The sequence below is a fragment of the Sapajus apella genome, unplaced genomic scaffold, assembly GCF_009761245.1.
Source record: "Sapajus apella isolate SASKATOON/1434 unplaced genomic scaffold, GSC_monkey_1.0 scaffold176, whole genome shotgun sequence".
In the NCBI taxonomy this organism is placed as follows: domain Eukaryota; kingdom Metazoa; phylum Chordata; class Mammalia; order Primates; family Cebidae; genus Sapajus; species Sapajus apella.
This window is the reverse complement of record NW_022437116.1, coordinates 91226-112323: the sequence shown is the minus strand read 5'-3', so window position 1 is coordinate 112323 and position 21098 is coordinate 91226. Positions and strand designations below refer to the sequence as shown.

Sequence of the window (21098 nt, the reverse complement as noted above, 5' to 3'; positions counted from 1 at the left end):
GTAGTCGCCTATTAGTCTTTTCCAAACCTCTGATGAAGAGATTCCAAATTTGGCTTATTTTTAAATCACTCACTGACAAATTAAAGAGAGAAGGAAGCAACCTTGCAAGCCTGTCCTTTCCACAATCACCAAGTATCTGACAGATGTCTAACCCCATGCTGCATCTGCTCTGTGCCTCTCTTTCCTAGACTATCCTGGGCATTCAGTGTGAACTCCAGAAACAGCTCAGGAATTTCATTTCCTTGGACCAACTTCCTATGACTCCCCGATACAATGATGGACGGTGCCTTGAAGGAGGGAAGCAACCAAGGTTTGCTGCTGTCCCTTCTGTTTTTGGAAAAGGTATAAAATTTGCCATCAAGGATGGCATAGTAACAGCTGATATTATAGGAGTAGCCAATGAAGATAGCAGGCGGCTTGCTGCCATTCTTAATAATGCCCGTTACCTGGAAAACCTACATTTTACCATAGAGGGGAGGGACACTCACTACTTCATTAAGCTTGGGTCTCTGGAGGAAGACCTGGTACTCATCGGTAACACTGGGGGGAGGCGGATTCTGGAGAATGGTGTCAATGTCACTGTGTCCCAGATGACTTCTGTGTTGAATGGAAGGACTAGACGGTTTGCAGATATTCAGCTCCAGCACGGAGCACTGTGCTTCAACATCCGGTATGGGACAACTGTCGAAGAGGAAAAGAATCACGTGTTGGAAATTGCCAGACAGCGCGCCGTGGCCCAGGCCTGGACTAAGGAACAAAGAAGGCTGCAAGAGGGGGAAGAGGGGATTAGGGCATGGACAGAGGGGGAAAAGCAGCAGCTTTTGAGCACTGGGCGGGTACAAGGTTACGATGGGTATTTTGTTTTGTCTGTTGAGCAGTATTTAGAACTTTCTGACAGTGCCAACAATATTCACTTTATGAGACAGAGCGAAATAGGCAGGAGGTAACAAAAAAAATCTCTGCCTTTGCGTCACCAAAGACTGCCTGTTTTTAAAACATAAAATGGTTTATTGTATTGGTTTTCTAGATCAGAACTCTGTATATGTAAATATGGAGGAAAAACATATCCAACTGCCTTTCAATGTGACGGAAGATGGTATTTTAATATTGTTTGTTTAAACTCTTTAAGAAATGACAGAGATTTTTAGTTCTTGTGTGGCAGTATTCAAAATAACACAAGTAGAACTCAAACAGCTAAAAACAGTTTTCAGAAAGCACCACTTTCAATTTGCTGAGCCATGCATATGTTCCAATACCAGAAAGAACCCAAGGTTCTCTCTATTGTGACAAGCAGTTTCATCTTAACTGTTGGCAGGATTTGCAGGCTATTTGAAAAGGTGGTGCAATTGTATCTGAACCTTGCATTTCAAAAGACTGCCAGCCCTTTCACATTTTCCAGATCTGTTATAGGAAACTTAAAAACAGGTGTAAAATGTCTTCAGCCACCATCTCCTAGAGTCAGGACCCAATTGCCCTTCCTCCCTGATTATTCCTCCTTGCTTGTTAAAGTAAATGCCATATTGTTGTGCTGTGTTTTGGCGTGTGGTGGCTGGGTTCTGTCTACCATGCTTCCCTGTGGGTGTGGTAACCAGACTGAAGAGCCACTATTTGCTCGTGTGTACATGATACCAAAGCAGCTGGCCAACGTGACCTCTCTCACACAACGTGTTTTGACTCAATTTTTTACTAAGTTGTCCAGCTGTATCAGTATCATGTAAACGTAGCTTTTATTAACCTGGGTAGGAATTTCTCATTTATATATAGGATGTGTTTTGGTCATAGTTTCACATTAGTGATTCAGTATCTGTACACTAACTCAATGGTTTTGTGCACATGAAAGGTAATTTACTTAAAAGTATGATTCTGGTACAAAAACAAAAAGAGGCTTTAGCAGGCATACACACCTGAGATGCCGATACATACATTAACTACTACTGCAGAAATTCATAAGAGCCAAAACCTTAGAAAAATAGACCTACTACTTCAGTGAAAGTACCAAAGGGAAGACCAAACCAAACATCACAGCAGTTGCTGCCACATTGTTTCAGCCCACTTAGATTTATCTTTCAAATGTGCTATTCTGTATTGAACATCTCCCAGCCATATTCAGGAAATCGAATCAAGTGAATCTTTTCCAACCAAAAACATTTCAACTAATTATAGACAGGCAGACTCGTTTTTACTAAAATAATTTATATGGTTGGTTATTTTCATTCTCTGTCCTTACCCATTTATTTTTATGTCATCATCTCTACTGCCTAGGAAAATAACTATTTTCCAGGATGGGTTATTTGGTCTGCAATCATTTAAAATTTGGAGAAAGGTCAGGATTAGAGTTAATATCAGCCGCAGTTTCTCAATCTCTAGGAATCCTGCAGTGAAAGAAGCCCCTTGGTGAGCTGGAAGATTTGTGCCCAGTGACAAAGAGACAGTTTGCAAAATGCTGTGTAATTGTAAGTTACCACAAATGAAAATACATGACAGCACAATGTGGCCGGTAGAAAATTCCCGAGCCAGCTTCTGCACTTTCATCACCGAGTCTGAACATTTGCTATGTCTGAAGGCAAATTTATGATGGAATGTTAGTTTGGATTCTTTCCAGCTGCTACCTAAATGCAGTGTGGGGTCATTGCCTTGCTTTGCGAAGACAGTTTCTTTGAAAATATGCAAAGTCAGAATCTAACCTCACATTAAGATTTTTAAAGAGTCTGCCTCCTACTACACAAAGGGAAATGAGGGTAAGGAAATGACCCTGGCAAACAGTAGGGAAGGGTGTATTCAAACATTTCATTTTCAAAACCTTCCGGTTAGAATACCACTTACACATATATTCTGAGAGATAGAATTCATGATGAACTAATCTCTCTTTATAATTGGAAACACATTAACTTAAGATATTGCTAATCCACACTAGAATCATATTATTGGGTTTTTCCTGAATCAGGCCTGTGTTAATGGTACAGTATTCGGAATGGAATTCTAAAATTATTAACAAACTTGTTGAAAATTTGAATACCTCCACACCAACCTAAAAATGGACCTTAATTTCCTAGAACCTCTGATGTTCTTTTAAATTAATGGAAAAATAATTTGTGAACTGTATATAGAGAGTGCATTCATAAATGTGATTATGTATTTTATCACGAAACCAAAATATCAATATTAGAGTCTATTTTGCTTATATTTTAAGCGATTATACTTTTTTGCAATTCACTGATGATGTATCATTTTCAAACTGCTTTAAATATCCATTAGAAAAAATATTTGAAGCTTCTACTTAATAGTGATTACCTTGAACTGTGCATTTCTAGTTTGTAATACATATTTAGTTGGTTTGTGCCTTTAGTTTCTTAAAGTTACATTTGTATTATATTCAGGAAATGCACTTTTTATTACTTACAGCTGTGGTTTTAATACTGCCTTGAACTATTACTATTCTTTTTACAACTCCTAAAGTTTGAGGGAGGAAAGAAAAAAAAATACAAAAGGTTAGCACTGATGAGTAGTAAATCGAAGAGAAACATTTTGGCATTTCTTAGTAAGAACATGGAGGTGTTGAATATAATGCTTTCTATTAAGCTGAATAGAAAGAATGCCTTCATTGACTTGTAGTTTTGAAGTTTAATGAAAGAACAATTCATTTGCATTTCTGATGAACGTGAAAGCATTTTTTAGAGAAACATACGAATTTCTCATACCCAGCAGACAGGTGGCCGACACGGCACAGTCACACACCATTCGAGTAAGTTAAAGTGAGAGCACAGTAGTTGGACTCTCCAATGAAGAACATTCTGGGCTGGAGGCAGGGAATACTCCATGGTTGTTTCTTTTTTTCCTAGTTAAACCCATTTTGTTTGTGCTTTTCTGTTTTGTTTTGTTTTCACTCTTGCACTACAGTCTAGAGATCCAAATGAACTGAAAAGTTCAAAGTTTAACACATTTAAATATGTTTATTTTTAGTTGTTATTCTAATCGTTATTGATTAGAAGCATGACTCCTGAAGGAAAGGGAAATAAATCTCAATTCATACTAACTTTCAACAAAACACTTAACATATAAATAAGTATATGTTTTATTTTTTAACCCAACAAAATAATGTATAAAATAAGTATGTCCTTTACTGTCAATTTATCTAGATGATCTATAATATATAGACTACATATATATAATATATACAACATAGCCAAATGTATGAAAACTTGACAATGTATAATTTGGAATTCACATGCTACCTATGTAGAGAGGTATGAAAATAAGTTATAATTTTCATGAGACTTTTTCATCACTGTTGACACAGTTTCAAGCATTCCATCATGTTATTTTGACTCTTTCTTTTTTCTTTCTTTCTTTAAATATATTTTTATAACTAGACCAGGCCCCACTATAATGTCACCTAAGAGAGTCAGGGTGAAGTTTTTGCATTAACGAAGATGTGTTCATGTAAGGGTGACTGTAATGGAGATCAGTGGTAATGGAAGCAAAAGCACAGTAATCAAGTATTGAAAATTTTGGAGAGATTGGAGTGTATTATAGCTTGTGGAAAGACAAAAGGCTACAGATTGAATGCAACATTCTTGTTTTCTTGGAGAAATTCACATACACATAGCTGACCTGACTAGTACTTCAGCTCTTCCACAGCCTTCGATAAAGGTTCTTTCTTCTGCAAAGAAAACAAAAAACAAACCAAAAAAAAGCGAAAAAATAAAAAATTTTAAAAAAAGCAAAGCAAAATTTAAAAATACAGAAAACAAACAACAAAAAATAGTTCAACCATAAATAGTAACTATTATTTCAGTGTGTCCTTCATGTGAAAGCTATTAAGGACCAAATATACTACTGTCTGTAAGAAGAAATTACTTCCTAAACAGTAACTGAAAATACTTAGAGTTAAACTTGCTGTGGATTTTGTCTTGGCAGTTGTCATCTTACATTATTTGTCAAAGGAAATGTGTTTGGCAGTTAAAAATCTTTCCTTAGATTTAGTGGTGAACTTTAACCTCTTAAATAAATGTTAGTATATCAGATTGTGTCCTTGAAAAATATTTTACGTGTATGAATCATGACAACGTCTAAATCTTTACTATTCTTCTGGCAAAAGCATCAGTAAGAGAGAAGGCGAAAAAGAGAAGTATAGCCTTTATGTCAGAAAAACATTCTTTTTAGCTGCTTACTTTCTCATGAAAAGTAAAGATGTTTACAGTGTATGCCAAGTTTTCAGTTTCTGTATAACAACAGTTAGAGGTTCTAATCATATTGAAAATTGTGTTATAATGGTCTGAGCCATGTTGCTAGGAAACAATAGGTTCCAATTTTGTATTCCTGCTCTCCTGTGCTGAAAAGTGACTGGATACTGTACAGGTTCATGTTCTCTGGCTGCAGTTAAATGGTCTTTTGCATTTTGCTCTGGCTTTCAGGCCAGAAGCATGCATTTTTCTACAAGAGCATCACAACAACATGCTGTAAATATTTAAAGTTAAACATTATGTGTTGATATTTGAAAGAAAAGTACTTTGAATATTTCATTTTTAAAAAATAAAATTGCAAATGAACAATGCGTCCCATTTATTCATGCGCCAAACTGCATTCTTAAGTCAGTCTGGTCACCTGAGATAGGAAAAGTGGCTCACTAACAGGGAACAATAAAACCACATCATCTTGAAAATGTAGGTACAGAAATCAAAAAGTCACTAATCCCAAGCAGACATCTCTTCATTTTTATTTTTCATACAAATAGGATCTCTGACACAAATGACTATTTAATAAACAAAGAAGAGTAGCTGCTGCAAATCTAAATGCCTCTAGGCTATGACTTTTAAAACGGCTTCGCTCTCATTTTGGTGCCTTTCTCAGCTATAGAAAGAAAATAAAAAATTATAAAAACCAGGGTGGGAGACATACAAGAGTTCAGAGTGTCTAAATGCATTGGCAAAACATGAATGTTGGGGCGGCGGCCAGTGGAGAAGGGTGTCAGGGAGCGGAGGCAATCATGAAACACTAAAAAAAAAAATCCTCTGCAATTACAATTGCCATTTGGCACTTGTTTTTCACAAGAAGACATTTACAAGTGACACTGGGAAATCTGGCCAACAGGTCTTCAAAAATTCATCTTGATACTAGTGGAGCACATATAGTCCAAACAGCCCATTACTGAAACTTACTGGAAATCCTGCAATTTACACCGCTTCAAAATGCCCTGCTCCTTTTTTATGTGTATACACACGCACGCACTCACACACACACACACACACATACAAACACAGTTAAAAGAATCATGGAGTAGAAGATAACCTTGATCATCTCAACACAACCCATCAGTAAAAATCAATAGGAGTAGGGGATTGTTAGTATCAATCATCTGGAACTTTTTTTCAAAATATGCATCCCACCTCACACTCAGGGTATTTTTTTAAAGGGCAGGAGCTCCTATAGAGAGAGAATTATTAAAGGAAATGGGGAGATTTTTGCATATCCCTTCCCTATTCACCCTCCCTTTTAAAAATCTGTGAATATCAATTAATGTTATTTAAACATTCAGTAATATTACTACCTTAAATTTATACATATAATTACACACACACACATATATACATAAATTCTTGTACCTTAATAATCTTGTGAGGTTAGTACAACTTAATTATTCCTACTTGGCAAATGCAATAACAGTAACAGACTGACTTACCTAAGGTCACATGGATAATTAGTGACAAAGATGAAAAACAGTGGGAGTTGAACAATGAGAATACATGGAGACGGAGGGGAACATCACACACCAGGACCTGTAGGGGGGTGGGTGAGGGGAAAGGGGAGGGAGAGTATTAGGACAAATACCTAATGCATGTGGGGCTTAAAATGACAGGTTGATAGGTCCAGCAAACCACCATGGCACATACATACCTATGTAACAAATCTGCACATTCAACACATGTATCCCAGAACTTAAAAAAAATTTTTTTAAATAAAAATAAAATAAAATGGCCCACCAGGTGACTTAAAAAAAAAAAGGGAAAAAAAAGTCAGGGAAAAAAAAGTCAGGTCTCATGCATTCCTGCTTTTACTCTCTCTGTCCAATACTGAATGTGATACGTAGTATCGCCTTTTATCATCTTGTGAGAAAACAGTTCTGTGTGTATGTGTGCAACCAAGATGTATATATATCTCAATTCCACATATGTTAAGACTCTATCCAGACAGTTGGTCAGGCTTATTACACCTTCCTACATTAAAAAAAAAATCTTCATTTAAGAACTAAATGGCCTAATGATAAGAATTCAGCCTTTTACTACACGTTTAGCCAATGACCCCCAATTATGAAAATGTCCAAACTGGATAGTTTAACTTCCCCAATGGTTGTAAACTGCAAAATAACGGTATTGCATTTACTGCAATAGAAAACATAGGCGTCAAAGTTGAATTTATAGCATCCTAACAGAAAGACCGGGCATCCCTATAACCTTGAAATGCTCAAGGGCAAATCTGGGTTTTACTAGGAGGAGACTTTGGATTCTGAGCTTAACAAAGCGAGTCAAATAAAACATAAGCTGATGTTGAAACATTCTTAACATAGTTTAAAGCTGTTTCTCACATTTTTAAGTCTGTGTCCATTCTACCCCAAATAATATCTTAAATCTAGCCCTTTATTTATAGCAGAGGACTTAATCAGAGGCATTCTCTATAGACTTATTCTACCTGTGCACTACCACAAAGTTTCCCTGACTGTAACAGCCAAACAGACAATTACCTAAGCTCGTCTCCCAACTGACCTTATCTCTTAAGAACAAATTTCAGAGGAAATGAATAAGTATTTGATAAGCTGTCATGTCCCTTTTGGGCTTGCTAGCACACTTTTTTATCCCGAAGAGAGCTGCACACTTGGAAATATATTGTGCATTTTTCTACCTTGACTCAGCGTCTTATAATATGTTAGCATGGCAATATTTTAGATATGGCAAGGATATGACCTTTCTGTAAAGGTGCAAGTGATTATGTACTGGAAAATAGCAAGGATCCTCATGTTGGGAAAGAAAAGGTGCAAAAAAACTTGATGAATAAAAGGCCAGCCAAAGACAACAGGGAGTGGGCTCATCAACAGGGAACTTTGGCAGCAACAAAATCAGAAAAACACTTACCTTTTCCAGGGAATCAGTCCAATAAGATAAGTAAGATAAGCTTCATCAATTATCAATGCTTTTTGATTTATTAATAGCATCAGTCTCTGAATAGTTTTATAAGAAACATTTCAAGACAAATTAGGTAAATAAAGCTTTCAAACACTTTATTTAATGTGAAAGACTATTGATTCAAAAAAGCTGTTTTTCAAAAAAAAGGCTCTTGGAAATGAACATGCAAACGTAATTCATATGTTTAGGATTATTCTAGAATTAACACATAATAAAGAGTTAAAATTAGTTACACCTATTACAATGGAGACTCAAGCCATATAATTAAAAACTATTAATCATATGCAATTTATTTTGAAAGTAGGATTTTAAAATTCCTTTACAAGTTAAAGTGATGCTTTTACCTCAAGAAATGGTAAACCGCCCATAATGCATTACTGGGGCCATACTCCACTTTTGTACTCCCATGGCATCCATATTAAATACTCAGAAATCAGGTCTTGCCCAGCACATGGAGAGCAGCTCTGTCTCTCAGCAGTTCACTATTTAAAAACCAAGTTCACCAACACTCATATACAACCCAGAATTCCAAGTTATTATTTTATAGTGAAGCTTAGCCTTTTCCTATGGACCATGGACCAGAGTATTTGTGTTGGCTCATTCTGCCTCTAAAGACCAGATCTATCTGCCTATAAAGATCAGATCTACCTACACACGGGGAACCTCGCTTATCATGTACTTGTCAGCTTTCACTGTTATTGTTTCCTTGTCTTTCATTGTTATTTTCTTTCACTGTCTTTTATTGTTATTGTTTTCTCATCCAATGAGACAGGGAACTTCGAGCAGGGATCAGGTGCTTTTACTTCTATACCCTCAGTGCCCTATTATGTTTGTTGAGTGAATGAATTCTGTGAGCCCTGTAGCAAAGTGACATTTAATCAATAACAAAAATCACAAAAATATAAATGTAAGAATAAAATACTGCATAAAATTCTGACTCTCGTGTAGGTTTCAATCATTTGGAATTGTTAAAAAATTAATATAACCATAAACTTTCCAGCGGTCTTGTAGGGTTACTTTAAAAGGAGGCTAGTTACAAATCAGTTATTCATGAGCTACAGCTGCTGAAGTTTCCCTTCAAAATGAGGTTCTGCATGTGGCAGAAACAACTGTGGCAGAGGTAAACGAAAAGAAAAACTCAATTCATTGGATTTGCAATACAATTTCAAATCCTGTAGCATCAAATATGATAAACATTTTTAGAGCATATTTTAAATTATAAGATTTTAAACTCTAGGTTGGCCTGTGGATTTTACTGTCCAACATCAGAACACTGGGCAAGAAGGTTGCTTTCAGAATTAAACATAAATTCTTCACTCTGTCTAGTGCTTGTTTTAGCACACAGTAAACAGCTTCAAAAATCCCAAAAGAGCCTATGATACCATAGCTAGTGGAGAAATTGGCAAAGACAAGGGACACCAGCCAACTTCCCACCATACAATCAAGCAACACATTTTAAAATTAATAGCTATCAAATAATATTTCACTGAAAATGGAGCTTTTCACAAAAACCGATGATTATTTTTATTTATATTTGGCAAGAATTGACATTAATCCTTTACAAAGTATTCATTATGCTTTAAATTGTTTCCCATTTGTAAATATGATAACTGAAAATAACCTATGGAATTACTTTTTCCCAATCCTTATTTCAAAGCTCCTCACTATGTACAGAAGTCCATTTCAGCTTTGACATCATGCTAGATGCTTCCATTACAGGACTGCAATGGCTTTAGAAATGCATTTGTAGCTCACCGAACTGTATTATCTATAATATATAAGACTTAGCATATATTTAAATTACAGAAAATAAAGTACAAGGTGTTTTATTTTTCTTCATGGGGCTTTCAGGCAGACATCAGGATCTTCTCTTATTCCTAAAGAAAAATAGCAAAAATCAAGAAAAGATAAATTTACTATTAAAATTACAGATTAACTCAAACTTATAATATTTCCACCTGCATAAAACTTACAATGACACAACACAATAATATACATTAAGTAACTTATTTAAAACTGAGTTATAAAGAATACTGGGCAGAAAAAAAAAATTAGCCAACTTGGAAATTAGAGCTCTATTTGCATTTGTATTATAAAGGCTAACTATTCATTAATTTAATTCACTACTTGAGTCTAATTGTCAGTTTACGCCTGAGCCTAGGTCCCCGTCAAAAAGGGATATAACAACTCATTTTTATTGTTTCAGTCAAGGCCTATCCTCCTACTCTAAACAAATGATAAGCCCCATTCAATAGAGGAGTAAACAGTCACATGTCAGACAGCTACAGACATTGGCTGGTATTCAGTCTTAAGCACGACACATACACTAAAACGGGTTTGCTCAGGATATGTAACAATTTGTGCCAGTGGAATAATAAAGTCTACTATTTAATTTCCTTAATTTTTCCAGAAAAAAAAGACATCAATTCAAGCACCACTAATTCAGAAATCAGAATCGTGTGTTCCAGGCTAACGTTAGCTTTCATGTCCCTGAAGGAAAAAATAGTTTACTAAGCAAAGGAAAGGACCCCCAGGTGTTCTCTGAATTATACTATCTTTCACATTATTATTGTCTGAATTAGCGAAGTGAAATGATATGTAGCTACCTATAAAAGGGACAAGAACAAGACGAGACAGATAAGAGTAGTCAGGCTTACAGAATTTTTGATGTTTTTACAGAGATTCATTAAAAGTTTATAGAATAATAGATTGAAAGTATAGCATATACATTATCACCTCTCATTTGACTTGCTGGCTACATCTACTTTTTCATTGCATTTTTCTTACATAACTTCTAAGTGATTATATGGTTATGGATAGGCTGACTCGTAACTCTGAGCTTCCAAACCCTGTCAAAAATTAAAAGTAAATCATACCTGTAGTACCTTGTGTACTTCTAGCTGATGACTTCTTCTCAACTGGATACTGCAGAGGTATTACAATGCCTTGATCTGGCTTCTGAAATGCTGAAATGAGATTTTTTATTTTCCGGAAATATCTTTTATGTACCCCAGGTGCTGTCTGGAAAATAAAAGGCCAAGCAAATTATTTACCTATCTCATAATGATACAAAAAGACCTACAAAATGTGCTAGGGATGCTAAGAGACGTAACATTTGTGTAACTTGTTGAAATATTTGAAAACATGAAGAAGAAGGAAAAACAACATTCCAGAAGAGCTTACTTTGGTTGGCTGAATTTCCCTGCAAGAGGAGCTAATGAGCTGTCCTTTCAGTTCTCCCAAGGGTGGTATTAGTTTGTACAAGTTCTTGCTCATCGCCCTGCCCTTCCTTCCTGCTTCCCATCAGACATCTCAAACCTCTGAGGGTATACAGGCCATTACCCACAATGAATTCACCAACAGAAGGGATGCATTTAAACACACACACACACACACACAAAACATAGATCCTACAGGTCATTAATGAAAAATCTGAGGAACAACAACAAAAGACAAACCAACAACCCATCCTCCCCGACATCATTCCACAATATAAAATGCTACACAGGAAATTAAAAAATGGCTGTTATGATATACACAGTGCACAGCTAGTTCAGTTCTCATACTCTTTTACCTCATAATATTTCCTGCGTCATTCTTCATGTTAAATTTTTTCCTCCTTGGGAAACTTCCCTATACTCCCAAAATTGTTCTCTCCATCAGCACATCACCGTAACAAGGTGTTCTTGATGACATGAAAATGAAAGACTATATAAGGTCACCTTTATTTATTTATTTGTTTTTAAAGAGACACTTATTTGCAGGTGACTATTAAAATGTGTTCCTTTCCTGTCATCAGTTGTCTCGCAAAGACACTGCCTGAAATCAACAACAATTTCCTGCAAAAGCTTATGAGCCAAGCTTCAGGCATCAGCTCAAAACTGTCATTTTACATAAAATAAGATAGCATTGCTATGAGCAATGGACCAATGACTAGTATTTTTTAAAAAGTTGTTTTTCAGCTATTCCATCTGGAAGATTTTTGAGGTGGGAGCTGTTTGGTTTTCTTTTTAGAATTTAATGAGAAAACATGAAGGCTGGCATGAAGACTTTTGTCAGCTAGACAGTGGTATGCTGAAGATAGCACACTACACTACCCATAGTAACACTCAGTCATTTCCTTACACTGGGGTAAGTAATTTTTCATTGAAAACATGACAAAAATTCTTTTTAGCTCTATATTGGTGTGCAGCCATATGATCACAGTAGATGTAGAACACTCTCTCACCTACCCTCCAACTTCCTTTTTTTTTAGAGATGGGGTTTCTCCACGTTGGTCAGACTGGTCTCAAACTCCCGACCTCAGGTGATCTGCCTGCCTCAGCCTCCCAAAGTGCTGGGATTACAGACATGAGCCACCGGGCCACCTTCCTAAAGCTCGATTGAGACCTCATCCATTCTTGCAGAAGTCCAAACAGTTCTTTGGTTCCAAGATAGAATCTCCAAATTGTAAAGGCAGGCCGTAGGCATAAACTGCCTCCTTATACTTTCCTTAGGGCACTTTTTCATTTTCAAAGCATGTTCCTATCCCTTACCTTCACCATTTCCTCACAAAATGGCAATAATTGGCTGATTCACTTATTCCCATTTGACAGATAAGAAAAAGTGAATGCGAAGAAATTAATCAGCTTGCCCAAGGTCACACAGACAACCAGAGGCAGAAGTGGCTCCGAATCCCAGGACCCAGTCTCTTGCCTTTCAGATTAGAACTGAGCCAAACAGGATCTAGCGAAACTAGAGTCATCAACCAGAAGAGAACCTGTACACTCCACAGGTGTGGAAAGATTTCAAACCACACATCTTTTTAGCTGTTCTTGTGGCTTGTAAAACCATTTACCAACAGAAGCATAGCCAGGCGCAGTGGCTCATGGGAGGCTGAGACAGGTGGATCACCTGAAGTCAGGAGTTCAAGACCAGCCTGGGCAACATGGTGAAACCCCGGCTTTACTAAAAATATGAAAATAAGTTGGACATGATGGCGCACACCTGTAATCCCAGCTATTTGGGAGGCTGAGGCACGAGAATCACTTGAACCTGGGAGGCAGAGGTTACAGTGAGCCAAGATTGCACCATTGCACTCCAGCCTAGGCGACAGAGTGAGACTCTGTCTCAAAAACAAAAATTAAAAAAAACACAGAAGCATCATTTACATGTAGTTAACACTTGATTATCCATGCTAACAAAGGAATATTGGATGTGTGGAAGCTATTTGAATTGGGGATCTGATGCTTCATAAGCAAATGACTGACCTAATTTACAGTGTTTTACTTAGATTAATAAGGAAAATTATTTAACATCTGCTGATCTCTTGATGATCATATACCCAGTAAAGCCTGAAGACACTGATGTCAACTGGGTGATATCAGTATATTTTTAATAATGTATTGCCAACAATTCACATATTAATAAATGAAAGTAGATTGTAGAATTATCTAAGCAATTCAGCAAAATTTTAGTCTGAGTCATATAATACACTAGGCAATGATTTAACCTAAAAGTCTTTCTAAAACTAGAAATATACATGATATCTGTATTTCATAATTCAATGGGGCCAGGGTTTAATTTTATTACACTCTTTAAAACAAATCTCTCTTACCTAGCTTTCTAGCACAATATTTGCACAGATGATGGTGTGCTACTGCCCTGATTTTTCCTGCAGCATGGCAAACTAAAACATTGTTCCAAAAATCAGTATTTATATCTATCATTTACCCATTTTTGAAAATACATTTATCACAAGAATTGGACCACTGACAACTCTCATCCTCTCACTGAACTCAGCTATTGTTCAAATTTTCACATCTCCCATACTGTCACCTTTTAGTTATCCATGAAAACATGTATTAGATCACAGCTGGTCTTCAATATGCTCTAGAGAAATTTCATCCAGTCAGGTGGTATGAGCTCTGAGAATACACACTAGTTTAATATTCACCTTAGAACAGCAGTGTTAAGAAAGTAAATTTAGTAGATAGAAAAAATGCAATACGCATTTCAAAAATTAAAGAATTTTTTGAACTATTTTCTATTTGGGGATAAGTCATGCCAATCTTCTGCTCTCTTGGTGCAGAAAATTGCAATATTATTACATAAACAAGGTCAAATCAGACAAAAGGATGAGGGGGCTTTTGTGTTCAATAAGCCCTCTCTTCTTTAACATGGTCACAAGCATGTGACAATCTGCATATTATGTTATACTCAAAATGCAGAAAAACAAGTTTTAAAAATAAAGTTGTTAAACCCTAAGAATTTAAGATCCTTTTCTTACATAATATTCTTCAGCAGCTGAAGGGTATTTCTCTAGGGGGAATAAATATTTCTGGTGAAATAAATATTTCTGGTGAAATAATACACAAACACACACACACACACACACACACACATATATGTGTATATGTATATATGTGTATGTAAGTATATATTACACATGACTATTCTTCATAATAAAGTTTAATTTCTTATTCAATCATCTCTGCAGTGATACATAGAATCTTTTAAATAAACAGATTTAAATAGTTTTGATTAGAAATGGTATAACTTTATCTTTAGTTAGTATTACAGTTTTAATGATCCTTACATAATAAAGCAACAGTGTGTTTAAAAACTTGCCCTAATTCATCTCAGTGGTTCAAAACATTTGTGGTCTATAAATTGTACTTGCCAATTTACTGATCGATTGGTAAACCTGAGAGCTATTTTAACTTTTTAAAGTCTAGACTTCAGAAAATTTTAAATGCATAGATTTGGTTATGGGTAGGAATTGTAACAATTTTCAGGAGTTCACTTTTTTGAGGGCTCACTGTGTGCCATGCCCTGTGGCAAAGAGCTTCTTTATGTGTGTTATTTACTCTTCAAAATGAGCCCTGTGAGTAAGGGAGTACTCTTCGGCTAAGTTTACAGATGAAGAAACTGGCTCACAGAAAAGTCAAGAAACCTGCCCAAGATCATAGACCTATCAGAGAGGAAGGGGGACAAGGCCTGGAACCCAGATTCTCCTGGTAACAAAGCCTAGTCTGTTCCACTACTAACTGTTTAATTTCCAGTTATAGCTCCTCAAGGACATTATGGTCTCTTAGAAAACAAGCATCATGTTTTTTAACCTCCCATAATATCAACACTCACATTGGTATCATTTGGTAAGTAATTGTTCATTTAATTATTTTACCTATTTTTGATATGCTTTCTAAGATTTCACAGTCACTAAAAGTTTGACATAATCCTTCAACTTTTTTATCTTTCTCCCAAATTCATAAAACTCTGTAAAACGGTAGCTAAACAGGACTGGGACCACAATTCTCTAAAGCTTTCTTAATGATCCATGAACAATTTTGGATTGGAGCTTTAGTGATTTAAATATTATGAACATTTAATAATGTATAATTTGCTCTTTTATAAAACCAGCTTAAATTTCAAACACTTCCGTGACACCCACAGAAGCAAAAATAAATGAAACTATACCTCAGCACTCCAAGAACCTGTTTCTGTCTGGGACACTCGGTACGTATAAATGTAACCATGATACCTGTGAAAGAATAAATTTCCATTACTGAAAGATTCCAAAAAAACAACGGATGCTGTAAATGTGAGCTTACAAATGCATATAAATATCACATATACTGGGACACACGTATATGGTGCCATTGCATTCACAGGAAGCAAAGAATAGTGAATCTAACTTGTCTCCATATTATATCTGCCCAGTCACAGTTTCTAGTGAGATTTATCTTTTCATTTTTTAAAATATGGAAACTCATGTTCCTAAAGATTTGTCCAGTTGAGAGAGAAACTACTTCTTTCTGTCTGTTTGGACAGAAAGAAAGTACAATAGGGACCCACTGTAATAGATAAAACCATGAATTATTAGTTTTAACAAACAATAGACTTATTTTTTATTTTTTTAAATATTTTATTTTTTATTAACAAATAATTTTACATATTCATGAGGTACATATTTTGACATGTACAATGTATTTCTTAAGTACATATACAACCTTAAGGTGCAAATATTTCACTGGGATAATACACTATCAGGTCCACATTAATAATTAATATTAATAATATTAGTTATAAATATAATAGCATAAATAATTATTAATATTAATATTGGTTATAAATATAATAGCAATATTATAAGGATATAATACTATAAGAATATAATAACTATATTCTTATAAAATTACTATCATAATATATAGCCATATAATATTACTGGCGTCATGCATCACTTACCAAGGGGGATACACTCTGAGAAGTGCATTATCAGGTGATTTCATTGTTGTGTAAACATTGTAGAGTGTACTTACACAAACCTATATGGTATGCCAGCTAGGCCATGTGGTATAGCCTATTACTCCTAGGCTGTGTAGCATGTTACTGTACAGAATACTGTATGCAATTGTAACAAAACGATAAATATTTGTCTATCTAAACCTATCCAAACATAGAAAAGGCACAGTAAAATACAGTATAGAAGATAAAAATGGTATATCTGTTGAGAGTACTTACCATGAATGGAGCTTGCAGGACTAGAAATTGTTCTGAGTGAGTCAGTGAGTGGTGAGTGAATGTGAGGGCCTAGGACACTACACTACTCAAATGTTATAAACACTGTAAACTTAGGCTACACGAAGTCTATTTTAAAATATTTGTATTTCTTCAATCATAAATTAAGCTTAGCTTCCTGTAACTTTTACTTCATAAACATTTTTAAACTTTTTGACATAATAACACTTAGCTTAAAACACAAACACATTGTACAGCTGTACAAAACTGTTTTTCCTTATATCCTTATTCCATAAGCTTTTTTGTTTTTAAATTTTTTATTATTTATTTATTTTATTTATTTATTTATTTATTATTACTTTTTTTTTTTTTTGAGACAGAGTCTATCTCTGTCACCAGGTTGGAGTGCAATGACGCAATCTCGGCTCACTGCAACCTCCACCTCCCAGGTTCAAGCAATTCTCCTGCCTCAGCCTCCTGAGTAGCTGGGACTACAGGCATGCACCAGCACGCCTGGCTAATTTTTGTATTTTTAGTAGAGATGGGGTTTCCCTATAATGGCCAGGATGGTCTCGATCTCTTGACCTCATGATCCACCCGCGTCAGCCTCCCAAGGTACTGGGATTACAGGCGTGAGCCACTGTGCCAGGCCTAATTTTTTTATTTTATTTCTTTTTTTCTATTTAAACTTTTTCATTAAAAACTAAAACATAAATACACACATTAGCCTAAGCCTACAGAGGGTCAGGATCATCAGTATCACTGTCTTCCAGCTCCGCTTCTTATCCCACTGCAAGGTCTTCAAGGGCAGTCACACACCTGGAGCTGTCATCTCCTATGATAACAACGCCTTCTTCTGGAATATCTCCTGAGGAACCTGCCAAAGGCTGTTTTACAGCTAACATTTTTTAATATAAGTAGGAGTAGATTCTAAAATAATGATAAAATGTATAGTACAGTAAATACACAAACCACTAACAGTAATTTGTGATCATTATCAAGTATTGTGTACTGTATGTAATTGTGCTATACTTTTTTTTTTTTTTTAGATAGTCTCGCTTTGTCACCCAGGCTGGAGTGCAGTGGCACGATCTCAGCTCACTGCAACCTCCACCTCCTGGGTTCAAGCAATTTTCCTGCCTCAGCCTCCCGAGTAGCTGAGGCTACAGGCACACACCACCATGCCCGGCTAATTTTTGTATTTTTAGTAGGGATGAGGTTTCACCATATTGGTCAGGCTGGTCTTGAACTCCTGACCTCACGTGATCCACCGGCCTCAACCTCCCAAAGTGCTGGGATTACAGGCGCGAGTCACCATGCCCGGCCTGTGATATACTTTTATACAGCTGACAGCATGGTCTGTTTGTTATTACCAATGTCATCACAAATACACAAGTGATGTGACATTACAATGGCTACAACATCAGTAGGTTATAGGAATTTTTCAGCTCCATTATAATCTCATGGGACCACCATTGTATATGCTGTTCATCATTAACAAAAATATTACTATATTGCACATGACTGCATTACAATATGACTCTATATTGTAAATGAAGTGATAGCAAAACAATATGAATTAAAAACAAGTACTGCTTGTTTTTATTACACTTTTGTGGAAGAGCAAGTCTAAAATGCTGTAAACTAGGACTATCTCCAAAGTGCCTTAGTTGTAATTTTATTTTCCTAAGAGCAGCTTATCCTTTTAAATGGGGTAAATATTCTCTCCCACTACTCGGTTTATATCTATATTGTATATCTGTCTAATTGGTTTCTACTACATGCCAAGAGTTTTACATGCTGTACTAGTCTGCTTGGCTGCCATAACAAAATACCACACATTGAATGGCATAAATAAAAGAAATCTACTTTCTCACAGTTCTGGAGCATGGGAAGTCCAAGATCGAGGTGCCAGCAACATAGGTTTCATTTTGAGCCCTCTTCTCTTGGCTTGTGAGTAGCTGACTGCTTGCTGTGTGCTCACACAGCCTTTTCTCTTGTAATAAGGCCCCCAATCCTATCAGAGTAGAGCCCCACTGTTATGACCGCATTTATCCTTAATTACCTCCTATCTCCAATTACAGTCATATTGGAGGTTAGAGCTTAAACATATTTTGGGGGAACACAATTCATTCTAGATCATTCCACTCTTGACCCCCAAAACTCATGTCCTTCTCACACTTATACCATCCCAATGACCTCACAAGAAATTAACTCATTCTAGCATCAACTTAAAACCTAAAATCCAAAGTCTCATCTAAATAAAATTAGATATGGGTGAGACTAGCAATATTATTCATCTTGAGGCAAAACTTATTTTCACCTGTGAAACTATGAAACCAGATAAATTGTGTGCTTCCAAACTATAATGGTGCTACAGGAAGAGGATACACATTTCCATTTCAAAAGGGAGAAGCTGGAAGAAATAAAGGAGTCACAGGTCCCAAGCAAGTCCAAAACCTAGCAAGGCAAACTCCGTTAGCTCTTAACGCTGAAGAATAATATTTGATTCAACGCTCTGCCCTTCAGGTTCACTGGAAAAGCAGCATCACCCTCCCAGCTCCATAACGTGGCCACATCCTGTAGCTAGGGTGATGGCCCCACCCATATGGCTCTGTTGGATGTCAATCTCACTTTTTGAAACCAGCGTAGAGGCAGCACTACCCTCTAGGCCTGTGCACTCTGGGCCTGTAGTAGGAATGGCAGCCCTGGTGATCTCAGAATCGCCCTCAGGGTCATTCTTCCCTTTTCTTGAAGAATAAAGCATGTTTGCAGACAAATAACTATACCATACTGTCCTGTTCCCTTTGGTCCAAACTGGTAATATTTCTGCTGCTTTTATCCAAACTCTATTACTAACTTCTGCTGAGATGGCTGGCTAACATAATAGGTATTCTTAAGGAGTGATAGGTAGTCCAGCCACACCCTTAGTGTTACCTCCAGAACAAGCTTCCTCATTTATTGCAATACACATAGGCTCAGAATTTTCCAAATGTTTAAGTTCCAGTGACTTTTTGCTTAACAGTTCCTTCTTCAATTCATCTCTCTCCTTTTGCATTTTACCATAAGCAATCAGAAGGAACTGAGTCACTCCTTCAATATTTCGCTTAGAAATCTCCTCAGATAAATAGTCAATTTTACTACTCAACAAATTCCACCTTCCGGAAAATACTAGAACACAGTATTTTGTGGAAGTTCCTTACCATTTATAACAGGGAACACCTTTCTCCCAGTTTGCAGTAACATGTTCCTGATTTCCATCTGAGACCTCATCAGAATAACCTCCAATATCCATAGTTCTACCAACATTCTGTTCACAGCAGTCTATGCTTTTTTCTAGCATACACCTCAAAACTCCTCCAGCCTTCACACATTACCAAGTTCTAAAGCCACTTCCACATTTTTAGGTATTGGTTACCTAAAAATGGTACTCCTTAGTACCAAAATCTGTATTGGTCTGTTCCGGCTGCCATAACAACATACCATAGACAGGGTGGCTTAAACAACCAAAATTTATTTCTCAAAATTCTGGAGGCTGGGAAGTCCAAGATCAAGGTGCTAGTAAGGTAAGTTTCATCTGAGGCCTTTTCTCTTGGCTTGTAGGCAGCTGTCTTCTTGCTGTGTGTTTATATGACCTCTTCTTTGCATGTGCATTCTTCCTCTTCTCATAAGGTCACCAAATCTAACAGATTACAGCCCCATCCTTATAATCTCATTTAACCTTAATTACCTCCTAGAGGTCCTATCTCCAAATACAGGTATATTGGAAGTAAGGATTTAAACATTTAGGAGGAAAAAAAGTTAAGTTTATATCACATGCATTATTGCCTTTGGACCCCACAAAAATCCTATTCATTTTATATTGCAAAATTTATTTTATAGAAGAGGAAACTGAGACTTTGAGATGTTAAGTAACCAAAGTTAGACTAGAGATTAAGCAGCAAAGATGGGATTTGAATCAGGCCCATTTGACTCTAGAACCCCAGTTCCTGATCCCCACACTGGAATGGATATAGATTATGTATTATATATGTAATGCTACTTAATTTGCCTAATAAATTTTTATTTCATAAAACAGTAAGGTAAACTTTATAATGAATTGTTTCAGATTTTGAATGTGAATCTAAATCAACATGGTTTTATTTAACACATTTTCTGATTGCCATTCTTGGGCACAAGTTTGGGTCAATAGAGATATTTGGTTAGGACAGATGCTTTTTCTTCTAATGGTGTCTTGCTCTATCACCCAGGCTAGAGAACAGTGGGGTGATCATAGCTTATTGCAGCCTTGCTCTCCTGGAATTCAGTGATCCCCCTGCCTTCACCTCTCAAGTAGCTGCCACTACAGGTGCACACTGCTGTGCCTAGCTAATTTTTTTTTTTTTTTTTTTTTTTTTTTTTTTTTTTTTTTTTTTTTTT

The 21098-nt window shown here is 36.2% G+C and overlaps 2 protein-coding genes across 4 annotated transcripts in view; one reads left to right on the top strand and one right to left on the bottom strand.

Moving 5' to 3' along the window:
• The window catches only part of TENM1 (teneurin transmembrane protein 1), a 355328-nt gene extending 351859 nt beyond the window's left edge, over positions 1 to 3469 (top strand). For both annotated transcript variants that reach the window (XM_032268248.1, XM_032268247.1), the window contains one exon: positions 189 to 3469. In XM_032268248.1, coding sequence (XP_032124139.1) covers positions 189 to 947 — 759 coding nt within the window. In that variant the 3' untranslated portion in view covers positions 948 to 3469. The remainder of the gene's footprint in view (positions 1 to 188) is intronic.
• A 4781-nt stretch (positions 3470 to 8250) lies between these two features.
• The window catches only part of SH2D1A (SH2 domain containing 1A), a 25132-nt gene continuing 12284 nt past the window's right edge, over positions 8251 to 21098 (bottom strand). The window contains exons 2-4 of one of the 2 annotated variants that reach the window (XM_032268246.1): positions 15636 to 15699; positions 11063 to 11198; positions 8251 to 10054 (exon numbers count right to left, since the gene is read on the bottom strand). In XM_032268246.1, coding sequence (XP_032124137.1) covers positions 10014 to 10054; positions 11063 to 11198; positions 15636 to 15699 — 241 coding nt within the window. In that variant the 3' untranslated portion in view covers positions 8251 to 10013. Of the gene's footprint in view, positions 10055 to 11053; positions 11199 to 15635; positions 15700 to 21098 lie in introns of both variants that reach the window. The other variant, XM_032268245.1, reaches the window with a different exon arrangement.